The following is a 21,054-nucleotide window of genomic DNA, read 5'->3' on the forward strand; positions in this document are numbered from 1 at the left end:
GTATCATCACTGACCACAGGGCCAGAGGCATAGAGACAGACTGGTATCATCACTGACCACAGGGCCATATAGAGACAGACTGGTATCATCACTGACCACAGAGGCATAGAGACAGACTGGTATCATCACTGACCACAGAGGCATAGAGACAGACTGGTATCATCACTGACCACAGGGGCATAGAGGCATAGAGACAGACTGGTATCATCACTGACCACAGGGGCATAGAGACAGACTGGTATCATCACTGACCACAGGGCCAGGGGCATAGAGACAGACTGGTATCATCACTGACCACAGGGCCATATAGAGACAGACTGGTATCATCACTGACCACAGGGGCATAGAGACAGACTGGTATCATCACTGACCACAGGGGCAGAGGCATAGAGACAGACTGGTATCATCACTGACCACAGAGGCATAGAGACAGACTGGTATCATCACTGACCACAGGGGCATAGAGGCATAGAGACAGACTGGTATCATCACTGACCACAGGGGCATAGAGACAGACTGGTATCATCACTGACCACAGGGCCAGGGGCATAGAGACAGACTGGTATCATCACTGACCACAGGGCCAGAGGCATAGAGACAGACTGGTATCATCACTGACCACAGGGCCAGAGGCATAGAGACAGACTGGTATCATCACTGACCAAAGGGCCATATAGAGACAGACTGGTATCATCACTGACCACAGGGGCATAGAGACAGACTGGTATCATCACTGACCACAGGGCCAGGGGCATAGAGACAGACTGGTATCATCACTGACCACAGGGGCATAGAGACAGACTGGTATCATCACTGACCACAGGGGCATAGAGACAGACTGGTATCATCACTGACCACAGGGCCATTGCTGGAGCTGGTTCCTGAACCTTTTTATGAAAGAAACTTCACAGGATTGAATCTGGAAATCCGGAATCCAGGAAAAGTACAGAAAAAGACTACAAAACTACAAGGAGACTTTATCTCTGAAGCCGGGAACGCATTCCCAGCTTCAGAGATAAAGTAACGCACCCGCGGCAGCCGGTCTTAACCCATTCTGAACGGGAACACCTTTTGGTGTTTCAAGCATTATGTTATACTTTAGCTATTGAAAAATATCAGATCTACATCTCATAGCGCGCCACCGAGTGGGGCGCTACGAGCTTGTAGGTCTGCTCTTTTTGAAAAATCGTGAAAATGTGTGTGTGGGGGGGGGGGGGGGGGGGGGGGGGGGGGGGGGGTCGCTGGAACAACATATTTTCAGATGGGGGTCGGCGGCCAAATACATATAATTCTGGGGGTCCTTGACATGAAATAGTTTGAAAACCACTGACACAGAAACATAGGGTTTTTCAGAAAACTGTCAGGATTTAGAAGACATTTGTAGAATCGTTCCCAAGTCTAAATGGGTAAAAGGGAAAGTAACGTGGCGGCGGCAGGGTTAAAAACACATGTCCTGCAGCAGGCCTGATTATGAACGCGAGGAAGTCTTTTCCTCTTGTAGTGTGACATGTCAGAAGACCAGCAATTTGGTGTCTGCGACGCCCCGCGACAAAGTCCACAAGTCAGAATTCTTTATATTTCCTCGCCTGTGACAACTCATGCGAACTGTTTTTTGCATTGATCAACAGAATGCCAGCTCTCCAGTACGCACTGCCACATATTGTTGATTCACGTTTTTTATTTACCAAAGCATTATGGTTTAAAGTAATTAATGTATATAATCCTTTAAAGCCCTGCCTGGTGTGTAGTGTTTCTGTTATACTGTTTTGCTGGTCTGTTTGTTAGGTGTCGGGTAATTTGAATATTGATCCATTGAGTGACATGAAAATGTCAAGCCTAGCCTGGCTCCAGCCCTGAATCGCTAGCCACGCCCATTAAGAAAATATGTGCTGGCGATTAAAACGAGTGTCAGGCTATGTCAAGCCCAAAGTGGAAAGACAAAACGTCTACGCATTTGATTGCCTTTGAAGACTTCAACATCTGCGGGGAGTGGATGCTGCTCTCAAAATAATGTGTCCATGGAGAACGTATGGTACGGTGTGTAGTGCAGCTACGGTGCAGCATGTAAACAAGCACGTAACCGGTGATGTAATGTAAGGTCCTCACAACAGGTCCTCTAGCCTGACACTCAAGTCTGAATTGGAGGCTACAGGCTACAGGTCCTCACAATAGAGCGTCGCAGTCCCGCCTCCTACCCTGGACCAGGAAATGAAACTCAATGCATTATTCTCATAGACATTTCTTAAAGTATTTATTTAAAGACGGTTACGCCGCGGACAAAGCCAACTCGAGTCGTGACAACTCATGACAACACAAACAATATTTTGGACCAAACAAATAATTAGAAAGAAGAAAACAACGGCAGGTTACAACACTTTTTTTGTTGTTTTTCTTCTTTGTAATTATGTGTTTGATCCAAAATATTGTTTGTGTTGTCATGAGTTGTCACGACTCAAGTTGGCTTTGTCCGCGGCGTAACCGTCTTTAAATAAATACTTTAAGAAATGTCTATGAGAATAATGCATTGGGTTTCATTTCCTGGTCCAGGGTAGGAGGCGGGACTGCGACGCTCTATAGAGTAGAAAATAGTGTTTTTCATTGAATTTATTACACACCTTATTTTGCTCATAAATGTACTGGATCTTGAGGCTCTCGGAGGCGCGGATCATGGCCTGCATGGACGTGAAGATGTTCTGGTAGACCAGCTTAGTAAAGCCCTTCTTGTCTTCCTCCGTGTAGCCCGTCCCGTGGATGATCCTCATCTGCTTGATGAAGGTGCTCTTGCCACTCTCCCCAGTACCTGAGCACAGAAACATGGTGGGGGGTTAGCAAATGAATAAGCACTGTATTCATATATATAATTACGGCTTAGCTATAGAGCCAAAGTGTGTGTGTGTGTGTGTGTGTATATATATATATATATATATATATGTCAGTCTGTCTTGCCAGAGAACAAAACCAATGGCAGTTTGAACAAAGAGTCACGTATTGGTGTTACTGTATGCACTACAGCAATATGCTTCAGTGAAATATTTCCACACCCAGCTTACATTCTCCCCCTCCTCATTTTCACAAGCTGGAGATCTTGCCTTTGCCGCCTTAGGTCTAGTATTGAAATGAATAGCCTCTTGCTTACTGTAAATCACTCTGGATTAAGAGCGTCTGCTAAATGGCTAAATTGTATGCTAGAGAGATTGTACAACTAAGACATGCTACAGTTTAGCAGAGAGCAAGTACACACACACACACACACACACACACACACACACACACACACACACACACACACACACACACACACACACACACACACACACACACACACACACACACACACACACACACACACACACACACACACACACACACACACACACACACACACACACACACACACACACACACACACACACACACACACACACACACACAGGGGTATGAATGAACACACATTGAGAAACTTATGTTTGTTTTGGCCACAGCGTGCATATCTGCCAACTGTCCCAGAGGAGCTTCCGGAGCCTTATTTTATTTTATGTATCTTTATATGGACATATTCTCTGGAATACCGAACTGCCCATCATCTAGAGTCTAGACTCTGGGGATGTCAGGGTCTTGTTGAGGTAGCAGCACAGAAACATCGCTAGCATTCCGAGTTCCGACCCAGATTCAACCTGACATTACGTCTCATTGCATGCATCTTCCTCTGTCTTTGACTCTCACCATCGTTCCACACCTCTCTCCAGAGGCATGTCTCTTTCCAGTGACGTAGACTCCGTGGGGGCGGCGGGGCTCGAGCCCCCATGAGGAATTAGACCTGAATATATGTGTCATTACTCTATGGAATATATATATTCGCCTCGGTCCGCCCCGTTTGTACCGCGCCAGGTCGCACCGCGACCGTTCGCGCAATTCTCGTCTTTGCATTGACTTTGTATGTAATCGCTCAGCTCTAACCATCCAAGTATATATATAAGCGGGGGGAGGGGGCGGGGCCGGCGGGCCCCCATGACGATTATAAAAACATTTCGTCTCTGTATCTTTCTCCTTCCCCGACACTTTGTTCTCTGTATCTAACATGTTAACATGTTAGATACAGAGATACAGCGTTACCAGATTGAGGGAAATGACCCTAAACCTTCTCCCTCTGTTTTTCCCTCACTCTGGGCGTCAGTGGCTCAGGGGAAGAGTGGCTGGTAGAGCAGCCGGATGGGAACTGGGAGGTTCCCAGTTCGATCTCGGTTTCCCCCAGAGTTAGTGTCGAGGTGTCCTTGTGCAAGACGCTGACCCCTTAATTGACCGCGATGTGCAGTTTGGTGCCTTGCATGGTTTCCTCCGCCATCGGTGTATGACTGGGTGAATGTAATGCAAAAAATCACACCTGTGTGAACTGAGTGGTGCAACTACACATTTATTGTTATAGTTACTGTACATTAGAACCAGGAAAGCATCTGTGTCATAAGTACTGTGATGTCTGTGATGTCAGTGACGTCACATACTAACCATAGCAACCATGCTCGTTTTTTGGTTGCTAACCATAGCAACCATGCTCGTTTTTTTGGTACGAACAAACACGGGTACACGGGTACAAAGCCAGTTGTTGGAGTGGTTTGCGCCACTCAAAAAGTGATTTGGATAAAAGTGCTACATAAATGCACCAATTACTCCTTGCTCTGTTTCCTTGTTCAGTGATGGTCTGTCTGCTTTCTGTGTTGAATGGTAGTGCTTGCTCACCGTCACGGTTTCTTCTGATGCCTTGGCACCAATGACATGGCCATGAGGCAAGCCAGAACAGGGAGTGAAATGAAATAGGCTCATAACAACTGTTTTCTTAAGCAGAGTGGCCGCTGCAGCTTTTAAGCACTCTCAAGGATTTTTACACTGGGATATTGGACACACTTGTGCCTTAAAAGCTACGTCTGGCTTGGGACTGACTCATCCTCGTATACTCGTCCTGCAGCCCAATATCTAGAGGGGGGTTTGAGCGGTATATCTGTTTTGGTTTCCACGTGGGAGACCTGGGTACGAATCCAGGTGGTTACTTACAGCTACAAACAAGAGACAGCTGGGTTATCGACCTGGACGTTTCATGAGGGTGAAGTAGGTGGTGTCACATTGTGTGAGTGGCTGATTAGCCATAACGTGGAATTCATATTAGACATTACAACACCAGTTCAAGGAAGGAAAAGGGCTTCCTTTTCCAACAAAATTCCATGGATGTTTGACAGAACTGTCAGACCTGTTTTGAGTTTTGTTTTAAATTACAGTTTTGATTTGTTTTTAAAGTGGGTTTGCTAGTTTTGTTTTGAGTTTTTGAAAATGCTTAGTTTGGTTTTAGTTTCATTCTGATTTGTTTTATTTCTGTTTATCTATTTTTTGGAATATGGATTAGTCAGGGGCAAGGTCAGAAAAATAGCAGATCTACAAGCTCACAATGCGCGTCGCATTGATCCGATGCGGTGTGGGGTTTTAATCTATTTCCGTTATTTTTTTTAAGATTTCTGAGAGACTAGAAAACATCTTCTAAAACTTTGTTTTAAGTTGGGTTTTGTGAACACAATATGGTTTCAGTTAGTTATCATAATTTCGTAAAGACCTTTATTTCAGTCAACTAAAAATGTTTCTACAATTCTAGTTCACTATAATAAAAATCACACCTGTGTGAACCGAGTGGTGCAACTCCCCTCTCCCCCTGCCTCTCTCTCTCTCTCTCTCTCTGTAATTAGCAGGCAACAGTGCAACACTATCTCTCTCTCTCTCTGTTTCTGGCACAACAGTGCCACTTTTGCCCCTACTGATACTCTAAACATCGACGGACATTGCTGTTCCTTGGAGTGGTTTCACCACTCAATAACCCTGGTGAACAGTGAAGGAGAGTCTTTAAGTGCGGTCTGCCCTCTGCTCTCTCTCTCTCTCCCAGACAGGATCTCTCCTCAGCAGAAAGCAGGTCAGGCAACACTGGAGTTTCCCCTTCAGACATAATATGTCCGTGATCCGGGGATAGAATTGGCAGCAAATAGACAGGGAGGTTGGGGCAAGGGGGATGTGATGTAAGAGCCCAGTGAAGAGAGAGGTGGTGGGAGAGAAAATACAGACTATATGAATAAGGAGAGAGAGTCATATTCATGGAAGAAATATCAGAAGACACAGCAATAGAGCGTCGCAGTCCCGCCCCCTACCATGGACCAGGAAATGAATCACAATGCATTTTTCCCATAGACATTTCGTAAAGTATTTATTTAAAGACGGTTACGCCACAGACAAAGCCAACTCGAGTCGTGACAACTCATGACAACACAAATAATTACAAAGAAGAAAAACAACAAAAAGTGTTGTAACCTGCCGTTTTTCTCTTTTTTCTAATTATTTTTTCGGCCCCAAAAATTGTGTTTGTTGTCATGATTTGTCACGACTCGAGTTGGCTTTGTCTGCGGCGTAAACGTCTTTAAATAAATACTTTCTGAAATGTCTATGAGGAAAATTAACGGAGAATCATGTCCTGGTCCATGGTAGAGGGCGGGACTGCGACTCTCTATTCCATTGGGGTTAATGGTTGCGTGCAACTACCGGTACTACTAGCAACCGTTTGGTTGCAAGGAGTTGCATGTTGAATCATTGGTGTCGTTTGGGCTTTAATCTATCCATGTTTGTTTAATCCACCGATATTACTGGCCTATACTCATCTCACACACACACACACACACACACACACACACACACACACACACACACACACACACACACACACACACACACACACACACACACACACACACACACACACACACACACACACACACACACACACACACACACACACACACACACACACACACACACACACACACACACACTTCTCATTCTGCACAACATCACTCAGGGACGACCTTACTGACTGTACAGTAAACGGTGTTACTCCTGGAGGACGATGTCAGTTCCCATGGCAACTCATGTATTATTGAACTCAGTCAAACACATAGCGGAACGCACCGGCTGACGTGCAGATGGGCTCTTTCATTTAGACAGGACGGCGCAGCAGAGTACAGAGGAGAGGAAAGATGTGCAACGATCATCTCCATCGGCGGAATCAAACCGGGACGTTACGAGTAGAGATGTCCCAATACTGTATCGGTATCGGCCCTTATTTGGTCATATCGGTATCGGCGAATATGCCTGTCTAACCACCGATCCGACACAGCTAGGGGTAAGGGGTTGACACTATGGTAGGTAAATAAAATGTTGGGGCATTTGGTGTTTGCTTTCGAGTTGCCCAAACTGCAAGTGCACATTTGAGTGAGGAGTCTGCTATAAACACAACACGAGATATATAGCTAGATAGCTATAAACACAACGGTATCGGTATCTGTATCGACTAACACAGAAATTGTGGAATCGGGACATCCCTAGTTACGAGTATGTGGTCAATGCACGTACCGTTACTGTAAGGTCCTCTACCAGACAGGCTCCATTTCTACAAAGCCATAGGCTAAGACTATAAAACCAGCTCAGTGGCCTTGTGGTTACAGTGTCCTTCCTGGGGATCTGAGGCCGGGGGTTAAATCCCCAAACCATCAAGGGTTGGTTTGGGGGGGTAAGTCCCTGCAACATACTAGCGTCATGTCCAGGGGTGTACAACATCATGTCCAGGGGATATACTTGTATATCATATCCAGGGGGTGTACTTGTACATCATGTCCAGGGGGTGTACATCAAGCTGCCTAACGCTATACAGAAACAGTAGGCTCCAGCCCTATGGGTCTATACAGAAACCCTATGGGTCTCATGGATCGGCAAGGCTTACTATAGGTTAAGGGTCCACGGGTCCATTTGTAATCCACCCTAAGTGTTTCCAATAAAAACAACCACAATTATAACAAACATTGGCCAATAGATTGATGATTTTTTTTTAAATATACCTCTGATCTTGTGGGGCGCAAGCTTTGGGAGAAGACTTAAATGAGCGATTACGAAACCAACGACACAGCGATCCGGACACAACGGACACATGCAGGGAAAGGAGAAAGCCTGTGATCACACAGCCCTGTCTGGCCACTGAAGTAGAACTGTGTCACTACGCCCGTGCCATGCTCCAAACAGGCCCCGTTACTCATTGTACTGAATAACCATTAACTCGGAATGGCCAAAAAAACACGGTCAAAACGGAACCATTTCATTTGCTCGAGCCAGACTGCCAGAGGCCTCGGGAGGTATTTCCGCTCCACATTAAACGGAGGCTAATAACTTGGGGCAAAGTTTGACTTTCCTGTTTAAGAGAAGAGAAAAGGCTGAAAGGGAAAGCATGAAGGAAGGAATGAGTAAACGTACTGTAAGTGGCAGTGTGTGAGTGAGTGTGAGTGTGAGTGTGTGTGTGTGTGTGTGTGCGCGCGCGAGCGCGAGAGAGAGAGAGAGAGAGAGAGCACAAGAGCGATAGAGAAAGAGACGTGGTGAATCTGACAGGAGGAGAAAGGCCTCTCTTGGTAAATTATTCCTTAAGACTTCCTCCCTAGCATAGTGAAGACAAGGCTGTGATGACTACCTCAGCAGAATGTTCACGCACGCACGCACGCACCTACCAAATGACAGACTTGAAAAGGTCACTGATAGACTGATCCACTGTTCAAACTTGGCTTAAAAGTGTGAGTGTATACTTTACAGATTTGTAACCAGACTCAAGAGGTACACAAATGTATAAATAATCATTTGGTTACAGATAGATACACTGTCAGAGTTCAATTAACACAGTATTTTACTGTGATCAATTTGACAAAGAGGAGTGTGACTGACTGACTGACTGACTGACTGTTTGTTCTGTGCAGCAAAGCTAAGGGACTGAATGAATGATGCTACAGAGGACAGCTGCTTCGGATAATTCCTGCAAAGCCTGCTGCCCACAGAGCGTGTGTGTGGGAGAGATATAAAATTCCTCCTTATTCATTTCCCGTGACCCTGTCACAAGATGACCCATTTCCCCCCCCCCCCCCCCCCCTCCCCCCATCCTGGCTATACACTCTAAAAGTCCTGCGTGATAATTTAACGCAGAGTAATGCAAATAGGTCCATTTTGGTTACATTTTGTACACTTTTACAGTGTATGCGTTATAGTTGCAGTTTGGCCTGGACAATTAACCCCCAGAAAAGAGGCAAACAAGGCAGGAAATAAGTGGAGAATCATTGTGAGTGCAATGATATTGCACACACAGGAGCAATACAAGTAAGACGCACAGGGAAGCGAACGCAGCTCGTAAATTGCAATAACAACAATTAGAATAAATTATGTACTTTTTTAACTTTTTTAACTTTTTTGTTTAAGTTAAGTTTTTTTTTAAAGTTTTTTCTTTAATTTTTTTGTTTAAGTTATTTTTTTTGTTTAAGTTAAGTTTTGTGTGTGTGTGTGTGTGTGTGTGTGTGTGTGTGTGTGTGTGTGTGTGTGTGTGTGTGTGTGTGTGTGTGTGTGTGTGTGTGTGTGTGTGTGTGTGTGTACAGCTGCGCCCTCTGGTAGCGGGCGTGTGGTGTTACAGCGTGACACACACACACAGACAGACAGACAGACAGACATGTTCTTCTAGGTCTCATAGTTAGTGCTCACTGCGTTCACAATCACTGCGTTCGCAATCATTCATGTCACACACATTTTCCCTGTATATCGTTTGCCACCTATGGGTACTGCAGCGATATACTTTTTTGCCTGTGTGTGCAGCACTAAAATATTTACTAAAAAAGGACCAGGGAGGCTAACATGGGTCAAGTACAACTAAAACAAAGTTAGTAAACTACATTACACTTCTGTTTGCAACAGACAAATTACTTTAGATAGGCTAATGTGGTGCATTTGCACCTTTATCCAAAACAATGTGCATCCACCACCAATGCACTCACACATCGAAGGCAAACCATGCAAGGACTTTGGTGTCTTGCTCAAGGAAAGGACACTTTCACCAAGACAGGGGGATCGAACCAGGAACCTTCCGTTTATCCAAATGTCAGTGCACTGCTGCCTAGTACAGTATATGCATTACCTTGAATAAGAAAAGTGCTGATTTCTGTTACAAAAAGACAAGGACAGCGACAGACATAACAAGCCTCATGCACCATAGGTTAGAATTATAGAAAATGGTGTATTTATATAGCGCCTTTATCCAAGGCGCTTTACATAGATTGTTCATTATTACATTGTGCGTGTGTGCGTGCTTGAGTGCCTGCGTGAGTGTGAATACGTGAAAGGTGGCTAAAGATTAAATAACCAGGCAAATCTATCGTTATCGTTAATCTATCGGCATAATATAGAGATGGAAAAGACGCTTTGCGCCGTTTGATCTGGTATCATCATCTGAGTGGGGTTGCCTTCAGATGCCGCCATTTATACTATGTCGCCGTCACGTGACAGAAACAGACAATCCACAAGCTCACACATGGCAGGTTTAATATAGCAGCCATTAGTATTTCTGTTTTCATTGTGCAACACTGTCTTACGTTGGCGTAAAAACATAGCCGGCAGCAGGTGGAGGCGGCTTGTACCATTGTAAAGTTTATATAGCTTGTTAAAAATTGTCGGTATCAGACGGTAACACGTGGGAGTCTATCCCTGTTAGAATGCGCTAGACCCCCCTGGGAGATGGAGTCTATCCCCGTTACAATGCGCTAGACCCCTGGGAGAGATGGATTGCTGAGGTGGAGCGCCACACCTACCATCAGCTCCCAGTACTACCCGCACTTGCTGCACCCAAGCCGTGCTACACATACGCCGAGTTGGCGGTGCCCGGGATCGAACCCACGAACTTGTGGTCCAAAGGCGAGAGCTGCTAAATAAATGTAACTTTAGAACACTTTAGAACAATGTAAATGGTAATAAGAATACATGTAAATGCTGGTGTAAATGGCTGTTAAATGGGGTTACTCTCATGGACTATATGTCATTCTGCATGGTCAGCAGTGTCAGTAGTGGCTAAACGATACATATTATAGGTTACATTGCTTCTGTTCTACTTTGTTTACAATTTTTTTTGCCAAAATAGAGGGCTTTGAAGCACTATTCGCAGTTGTCAAGTTTGATGATGTCCGTTACCACAGAGACGGCACAACGTACTGTATGAACTGAATGAAATTAATGCCTCAAGCCAAAATGTTGCTTGGCCCGGTCATATGACGTGTTGAGCAACACTTCACACAGGGCATAAATTGGCTGTGCTATTGGTCACATACACACGTTGATGTTCATTTAACCCATTTTGGGCGGGAACCCCTTTTGGTGTTAGCATCATGTTATGCTTTAGCTATTGAAAAATAGCAGATCTACAAGCTCATAGCGTGCGAGGTCTGCTATTTTTGAAAAATCGAATAACGACTGACATAGAAACATAGCTTTTTCAGAAAACTGTCAGGATGTAGAAGACATTTTTAGAATCTGACACGATGGGCAATATCTAGTAATATGCTACAGGCCTATTCAAACTCCAGTTTTAGGTGATAAGGTGACCACCGTGGTTAGTAAAAACAGAGTGTTCAGGGGAGCGGCTCAGTGACGTCATGTTGCAGTTTTCTGCGGTCACCTTACGTTATCACCTAAAACTGGCTGGCATATGAATAGGCCTTTAGATGATTAATAATTATTATACAAGAATATATGCTAATGATCTTAAAATATAAACATGGAAATAACGTAGATGTATAACTTCTCAAGAGTATCATTTTAACCACAATCATGTGTACAACTCACACATGGTAATTGCGATATTTGACATATCTAGCTAGTCTAAATACTATCATGGGCCCTATTTTTGCTGGTGCCTTACCCCATATCACTAAACGTCTTTAGCTTTTTTACTATTTTGTTTTAGTTATTGGGCACAGACTTTAGTTTAGACATACTATTGGTCCACCGACACCGACAACAATAAACAAACCATTAAATGCTAAACTTCTAAATTGCTCTTAATTAGAGCAGAGCCAGGACAATAGCAGAAACACAAAGCCATTTAGATTCAAAATCAGACCATGATCTGATGGCCTGAGGTTGACATAATGGGCTTGATGGGTGGACTTAATCCCCTCAAAGGTAATCACACTTTAATCATTGACCTCCAGAAACCTACCTCAGAGGTAACTAGATTAAGCCAGACTAAATCTAAATAGAAGATTGAGAAACTTTTAGTACTTCTAGTAAGACTAAACCTTAATTTCCCAGAATCTTCTTCAACAAAGATGGCGAAAGCAAACATTCTTTGTTCGATACTCATACAATAGTATGGTACAAAACACTGAAGTCCTTAAACCAGAAACCTAACCGCAAGCACGGGAGCAGCGCATTTTCGACCGTTGTTTCCACATGTCGGTCCTTTGGTGTCTAATAATATTTTAAATACTTCAAATAGATTGGCTATTTGAACCATTTAAAAATGTCTTTCAGGGATATGGGTAAGGCAATGGATTCCAATGTTTAGGGATAAGGGCAAGGGGTAAGGCACCAGAGAAAATAGGGCCCTAAATCTATCATTCTTTGTCTGGTTGCTGTTAATATCCCACCCTGACTTCACAAAATGTAGGATGAAATTTGCAGTATGGCAAAGAAAATACTAACTTTTTTGTCACAGAATATCCAGACCATATAGGGTTAGGAAGAGGTTATAATAAACAGTGCCAGTCATACATGCCAGTCATGAAAAGCTTGTAGACAGACGATGACATGCGAGGGAGTGGGCAGTCTTTCACAGACCTGTCTGCCACATAACTGCCGAAACTCTGGGTGTGTCAACATCGTTGTTTGCTCAACTAACAGAGCCGCCTGACAAACATGGCTTAGAACAGAACTACAAACACCTATCTGCCTTAGCTACCTACCGCACGTCCTTATCCACCGGCTTAGCTGCTTTAGAAGTATACCTCTAAAAGAGTGGCTGGCTTTGCTAAAATGGCTGGTAGGCAGCTGGCAGCTGTCGGCAGACTGAAATAAAGTCATGCTCAATAGCAGGGTGAAAGATGCCCCAGGTGACCTCCTATCACGTCAAGGTGTGAGCCTACTTTAACCCATTTTGACCTGAGATCAGATTCTAAAAATGTCTTATACATCCTGACAGTTTTCTGAAAAAGCTATGTTTCTATGTCAGTCGTTCTTCGATTTTTCTAATAGCTAAAGCATAACATAATGCCAACACCAAAAGGGGTTCCCGCCCAAAATGGGTTAACTAATTCAATTGAATTCAATTATTTATTTCAGACCCAGGGAGATCCATATCCCAACGCAACACAATAAAATAAAAATAAAAGTAGGCCCCAGCAGACATAGTTCCAAAAAAAGTGCAAACATGCACACCTAACTTAACAAATTATTTTAACCCATTTTGGACTGATGGCGATTAAAAAAAGGCTTCTAAATCATAATAGTTTTCTGAAAAACCCATGCTTCTATGTCAGTTGTGCTCAACCTTTTTCATGTCAAGGACCCCCAGAATTATCTCTATTGGGCCACGGACCCCCATCTCAAAATATGTTGTTCCAGGGACCCCCCAGAGGCAAATATTTTAGTTAAAAATGTTCGCTCTGGAATATACATTCAAAGATTTGCACCACATTTTCACGACTTTTCAAAAATAGCAGACCTACAAGCGCATAGCGCGCCACCGAGTGGCGCGCTATGAGCTTGTAGATCTGTTATTTTTCAATAGCTAAAGTATAACGTAATGCTTAAAACACCAAAAGGGGTTCCCGCCCTCAAATTGGGTTAAGCACCATGAGTATTTAATGGCCAACATTTTATTTTATTTATTTACTTTAAGCGAAATCAAGAGGCCCATCGGTCCGATATGTTGGCCCCAAATCATGTCCAAACAAAGTCTCCAACCTCAACCTCGGTGATAACTGTGTGACATGCAAATGCTGTGGCTACGTTTGTATTTGCGGCATGCAAACTAAGGCAGTCCTGTGTGGAGTGTGAGATGATCCTCTGCAGTGAGTCCGTTGACAGTATGGTAAATGGTGCATTTATATAGCGCTTTTTATCCAAGCATATCTAAGCATTTTGAATAGGTTGCCTAATTCAGAGGACAGGCCGACAACAATCGCACCTGTGGTGCCAGGTTAAAGGGCCACTTCACCCCTTTTGCAACAAGATCTTATTTTAATGATGTTTAGGACAAAATAAAGACCTTCCTGAGGTAATTGCACACACAATATGTGTTTTTAGATATTTTAGTCATGACAGGCGCCATGTTCATGAACAAAATGTGTCAAGAAAATGTGGTTTCAGGTCCTTCCTGGACTTCCTGGTCCAGGAAGGACCTGGTCACACCTCCACGCAGCCTCCTCCCTCTCCACAAGGACGGGCAGTGCACCAAAGCATTGTGGTCATTGTAGGAATTCAGCAATCCAGTCAAACCCCTAGTCAAACACACAGACTTCATTATTTATCTGGCCTTAGGGTGCACATTTCAAATTGTTCTAATGTTATCTACTACAAATACTATTAACATTGAGTTACTACAGTGTCTTCCAGCGGTGAAATGTCCCTTTAGCTGTACAAGGCTTGCCATTTAAAGATTCCTAGGAAATACGCCTGTAATTTGGGTGATGATCTGCCAACTTTGCCTTCAGCAATGCTACTGTATGTATAGAGTTAGTATGTCATTGGAAGGCTTAGAATGCTGCTTACACCCCTTCTTCAAAGGTTTCTTTGGGGGGGGGTGGGGGGTTAATCTTTGTGCGGCAGTGATGTGGCAGCGGTGGCAGCGGTGGCCGAACGGATTGCGGAGCGGTCTTGATACCGGAAGGTCGCCAGTTCGAATCAGCGGTCCGACACGTTAAAATTACCACCGCTGAAGTGCCCTTGAACAAGGCATTGAACCACTACGATGAAATTAATGTTCTATGAGCAGGGCCTGGCTGGAAACAAGTTCTTGAGCTTAGCCTAGATACCCTGGGTAAATATAGTAATCATTTCATTTCATTTCATGTCGGCTACTAGGCAATGCGGAACCCAGAGTGAGAATTGTTACCTTGGCAGCAACTACCCAGGATTCAAATAAACACTACAGCTAGCACAGGGCTGATCTCCTTGGCTTAGCTTGTTAAGACTTATTATAAAGAGAAACCATAATGGGCGTAGGCAGGCCTTTGCGTATGAGACATCCTTGGGTTTAACATTTGCACACAAACAAAACAGTCATTAGCCTAGAGATAGTGGACTGATTGATAGCATGACAGAAAAAGTGTGCCCGTTGCTTTCTTCCCAACTCACAGTTCACTTTAACCCATTTTGAGATCAGATTCAAAAAATGTCTTCTACATCCTGGTTCTTCGATTTTTCAAAAATAGCAGACCTACAAGCTCGTAGCGCGCCACTCGGTGGCGCGCTATGAGCTTGTAGATCTGCTATTTTTCAATAGCTAAAGCATAACATAATGCTAACACCAAAAGGGGTTCCCGAATGGGTTAAGTTCTAAAATAAAATGTCATGGGAAAATGATGTTTTGGGGGTACTCCCCACCCACACCCCGTTTCTCTTGGCAGCCAATTCAACAACGTAATTAGAAAATCCTAAAAGACTTTTCCTCAAAACACTGGACTGAACAAAGAGGCACTGATGATAAGTAATGGTTTGAATACCTAAAAGGAAGTATAGTGTAGTGGTCATAATATCTCAGGAAGGACACAGGGACAGTGTGAAGAGAACACAGGGGAAAAGACTGCAAACAAATATACAAAATAGACCCACAGAAAAAGGAAGCTGATCATAAATGTCTCCACAATCAATGCAAGCTAGAAGTAAATGTAATTTAACCCATTTTGACCTGAGATCAGATTCTAAAAATGTCTTCTAAATCCTGACAGTTTTCTGAAAAAGCTATGTTTGTCTAGGTCAGTTATGTCATGTCATGTCATGTCATGTCATGTCATGTCATGTCAGTTATGTCTATGTCTATGTCTATGTCAGCTATGTCAGTCGTTCTTCGATTTTTCAAAAATAGCAGACCTACAAGCTCGTAGCGCGCCACTCGGTGGCGCGCTACGAGCTTGTAGATCTGTAGAGCTTGTAGATCTGCTATTTTTCAATAGTCTAAAGCATAACATAATGCTAACACCAAAAGGGGTTCCCGCCCAAAATGGGTTAAGGCAGTCAACAGAGTTTATTATCGGACATAAAGGGTATTAAGAAAGCGTAGCAATGGAGAGATGTGGCCATGTAATAGGTAATTTCTGTCACATGTGTTACGGAACTGCACTAAATGAAAAGGAGCGAGGCCATAATTGAGATAATCTTGAGGCACTAAGGAGTTTAGTTAGACTTCTTTATTTGTAGAAGCCTAGGACTTTGTCCTTCTGCAAATGTTATTTGTATAGCTCATAGCGATAAGATTAAAAAATATGTTTAAAATACATTATACATTCCATGGTTTTTTTCACACCCGTGTGAACTGAGCGGTGCAACTATAGGTGCAACTATACTCTTGTTTTGCGATAGTTACTGTACGGTACAGTTGTATTGTTAGTTATACTTTTATTGTTATAGTGCTCAGTGTGAATGGGCCTTTAGGCTGCTCAACACAACAGTGCCACTATAGGTCACCCAGCGGTATTGCAGCTGTTCAAATTTACAGTAGGACAAGACCTGTACGTGCCGGTCGCAGGCCACCGGCCTACTTGGGAACGATGCAACTTGGGAACCTAATAATATACGTCGTCATAGCACCCGTTTTAACTGTCAGCCGGTGTCCCACATGGAGATCTGTGTATGTGCCTGTGTGCCTGTGTGTGAAGACTGCAAACTGAAAAGTGTACTTGGCAATCAATTCGGCCCACTGGCAGAGCCTGATTGGTTGAGCCTCAATTGGCTGAGGCAGAGGCTGGAAACTGCACAGGTGAAAGGAGTTGGCTTCATTAGGCCCACTGGCAGAGCCTGACCAGAGCCTTTTGTGGTGGTTCTGGAGAACCGTGGGTCCGACCGACTCGATACCTGGCACTGCACTCCCTGCGGGGGTGTGGAACGCGTGTGTCGAATGTGAAGTCGGTGGGTCAAACGGCTCTCGAGTTACGTGCATTACAACCGTACACACAGACACGCAGACAGACAGACAGACAGACAGACAGACAGACAGACAGACAGACAGACAGACAGACAGACAGACAGACAGACAGACAGACAGAGAGCATATGACACCATGCGTTGTGTGCCCTGTGTGTTTATATGCAAGCACATACAGTACCGGATTATAGACAAAGTAATAATGTATGTAGGATGTGAAAACAAATAGCACCATGCTTTGTGTGCCGTGTGTGTCTATTTGTAAGCACATAACAGCACATTTATAGTAGGATGTTACATGAACATAAAAATAAATCAATTGACAAGTGATTTGCACCGTTTGTTCCAATACACGTTCGACAGGTTTCTAATCCATATGACGAGACGGACCGTCAGTCAGTCAATAGTCATCGGCGCCAAGGCAGAGGCAAGGAAGCAACCAGGTGCTTAACGGAGACGTGCAGGTATACGAAATATAAAAATAGTAAAAAGGTGCTCCTGGGATCAATTGGGATAAAACATCTATAGAAGAAAAAGCAGAGATCCGGGCACACTTAATAGTTAAAAAGGAGGAAAACTTGTTTCGACCTAACCGGTCTTCATCAGGGCTGATCGGAGTCATCGGTGCCACATGGGAGAGGTGGTGGAAGTCTGCATTTCCATGTGGGGACTGTTTCCACACGGTCTGCTACAATGTGTAACTAGTCTCCGTTTCCACACTGCTGTTATGTATAAGAGGATGTCAAGTCAGTTTTATTTATATAGCACATTTAAAAAACAACAGCAGTTGACCCAACGTGCTTTCATGTCCTGGGAAGTGGGAACAGGTACCAACAGGCACACGAAATATAAAACACAACTACTAGTCCAGTCCAGACCCGGACGACAGAACGAATATCCCCATCTCCAGAAAGAATAGAGGGTATGTGCGTGACATCATCATCATCATACCCGGACGTTATGCGAGAACACCTGAGTGGCAAAACAATATACTTTCTTGGCCTTGACAGCCTATACATCCAAACAGAAAAGTCAAATCTGATTGCTTTAAACGACGTTAAACACACTTTGCCACGCAAATCGCCACTCACTTTATGCATGCACTTCCGTCAAGCTTACAGTACAACATGTTGACATACCGTACATCACTTCAATTATACTTTGATTATAATTGTGATTATCTTAAATAACTGCGATTATCTCAAATAATTGCGATTAGATGCACAACGGAGAACGCTTGTTTCACCTGGCTGTTAATGATACGCGTGTCATTCTTGTTTGGACATAAAAGTAGCTACATTTATCTCTTCTTTCACAACCTTGACCATTTTGGAAAAACTGGCTAGGCCTACAGTATATGGTTACACTGACTCACAAACAGGTTTAGCAGTGATCAAAGTGTCTCGACTGGCATCCTGTGATATGTAAAATATCACTAAATCAGCCATCTGTGCATGTCACCCTCATTGTTGAGGCGTGATGATCTACATTGGTTGACTTGGCACCAACACACGATGTGGTCTCTCTTTCGCACACGCGCGCACACACACGCACACACACACACAGCTCAGCATTCAACACCCTAGTCCCCTCTTGACTTGACACCAAGCTCTGAAACCTAGGTGTCAACACCAGCCTGGTCAGCTGGATTATTTTACTTTCTGTCAGAGGCTGAGCTGAGCAATGGCTACCTGTCCTGAAGATGAGGATGCTCTCCATGACCTCTACCCCCCTGACCCGCAACACAGGAGCCCCCCCCAGGGCTGTGTCCTGAATAGTATATCTGTATAACCTTAGACTTGGTAGTCAAGTTCGCTGATAGGCCGTTTGCTAACTCACTGACGAGTCGACAATTATGACTACAGTCTAGAGGAAAGAGATGAAGAACCTGTCACAATGGTGTGAGGAGAACAACCTCTACAACACCGTTACCCAAAGACTGGGTCGGGACCCATTTGTGGGTCGCGGACCCATTTTTATGGGTCCCTTTATTTTTGGTTTCCTACATTGTTTTAAATTATTATTATTTCAAAATATTTTCAAAAGACATTCCTCAAAAAGCAATAATTTCATGAATTAAAAACAGAATTCAAAGAAAGAAAAATCTAATAAATTCCATATAATTAGAAAACGAATGTTTAAGAAGAAGTGAAAATAGCCGATCTACAAGCTCACAACCAAAAAAGGTTTGGGAACCACTGATCTACAAGACCAAAGAGCTGGTGGTGGACTATAGCCTGATTATCAGACTGTAGCTTTATTGAAGCTTCAGTCTGACATTGTCTCCTGTCTGAGCGATTTCAAGGGGGAGGGGATTAGAATTTCCCTCAACCCTCTGTGTGTTGCGCTGCGTGATGACGCTGAAAACGGGACTCGGCGCTGATTGGTTGTTCGTTAGACCCACCCCCCCACCACCGATTCTCATTGGATAATACATTTTTGTACCGAAGAAATTATAGGTTCACAGCACAACACCAGACCAAGAGATGCAGTCCACTCAGAGAGTGGGCGGGGTCTTTGGGCTGGATCCAGGCTAGGTGGACTACAGGTAGAGAGCACTCCCCAATCTGACAGCAATGGCACCGAGGTGGAGGTTAGCCAGTTCAAATTCCTCGGCATCCGCATCATTGAAAAACGCACCTCTGAGACTTACACACAACAAGTGAAGAAGACAGATGCTACCAGCCAGGGGCTGCTGGCAGTAGATCATTGCTTAACAGCTACCTCACGCGGAAAAACAACTCTGAACACGCTAAACCCCCCTCCCCCCCCCCCCCCCCCCTTCGCCTCGCCTGTCTGAAGTGAAGTCGGAGGTAGTCCGAGGGTGAACAATGTCATTGTGCAATGTCAAAGTCACTTTAGAGCTTTACAGGCAGGCATGCCAGGCACAAAGACATACTTATATGTAAATAATACATGTTTGTATGAGTAAGTACACGCAGACAGCAGTTTCAAGCACCTTAAGTGTCTAGGACCTACGAACAAATTGTTTTTATTTTCTCTCCCCCTTTTGGAAATAGCACTGTTTTTAAATGTTTTTTTTTTTTTGTGGCTTTCGCCTTTATTTGATATTTTTATGGAGGGATCGGGAGTCGAACCAGCGGCACACTGCCAGACTGGATTACCAGCCAAGGTGCCTGGACCGCTGAGCCACGGCCCAGGCCAAATAGCACTGTTTTTGTATATCATCATGCTGTCGGGCGCATTACCAGCTAACTCAATTTATTTTTTTAACAATGCTTATATTTTGTCTTTTCATTTCCTGAAAATGTAACATTTTTCATAAAGGCACCTGCGAGAGAGAGAGAGACACACACACACACACACACACACACACACACACACACACACACACACACACACACACACACACACACACACACACACACACACACACACACACACACACACACACACACACACACACACACACACACACACACACACACACACACACACAGTGTACTGAGGGAAGCCCACAGACAGACGGATGCTGCAGCTCCCCCAGCTCCGGCTGTACACATTAACATTTAATTACTTGTGACTTCCATTAGCTACAGAACAGGCAGCAGTCTGCTCCTCCTACTCAGCTCTCTCTAACTAAGCCTGCCTGTCAGCTGAGAACTAACCAACCACACCAATGAGAAGACTGTCAGCTGAGAACTAACCAGTCTGATACAAACTAAGGAACAGAGACAATCATGACAAATCAGACAAAGCACCTGGTACTACTAGTATTGGCCACAGATTATATGCATGTTACAGAAAGGCAAAGCTACCGGTAGTTCTTTCCCAACCCTAGGCCGGTGATTCTCAACCTGTGGGCCGGGAACCACTAGTGGGCTGCGGAGGGTATTGCAAGTGGGCTCCCAAATAATTGCCAAAACACTAAGATTTTAATGACAATATATTTAAAAATAATTAAAATAATAACTGAAAAACCATTTCATTGTATTTTACAAATTATATTTTACAACATTTAGAAAACATTTGACTCTCTATATCCATAACAGCAACTGACATGCCTTGTTTGTGGCTATTAGT

General features: G+C 43.9%; 1 protein-coding gene across 3 annotated transcripts in view; it reads right to left on the minus strand.

The window, feature by feature from the left end:
* Nucleotides 1–21,054, minus strand: part of LOC306926951 (guanine nucleotide-binding protein subunit alpha-11) — a 49,788-nt gene that overhangs the window by 22,117 nt on the left and 6,617 nt on the right. For all 3 annotated transcript variants that reach the window (XM_079506483.1, XM_079506481.1, XM_079506482.1), the window contains exon 2: nucleotides 2,616–2,800. In XM_079506483.1, the coding sequence (XP_079362609.1) occupies nucleotides 2,616–2,800 (185 nt within the window). The remainder of the gene's footprint in view (nucleotides 1–2,615; nucleotides 2,801–21,054) is intronic.

This window comes from Electrona antarctica, assembly GCF_951216825.1.
Source record: "Electrona antarctica genome assembly, chromosome: 7".
NCBI lineage: Eukaryota > Metazoa > Chordata > Actinopteri > Myctophiformes > Myctophidae > Electrona > Electrona antarctica.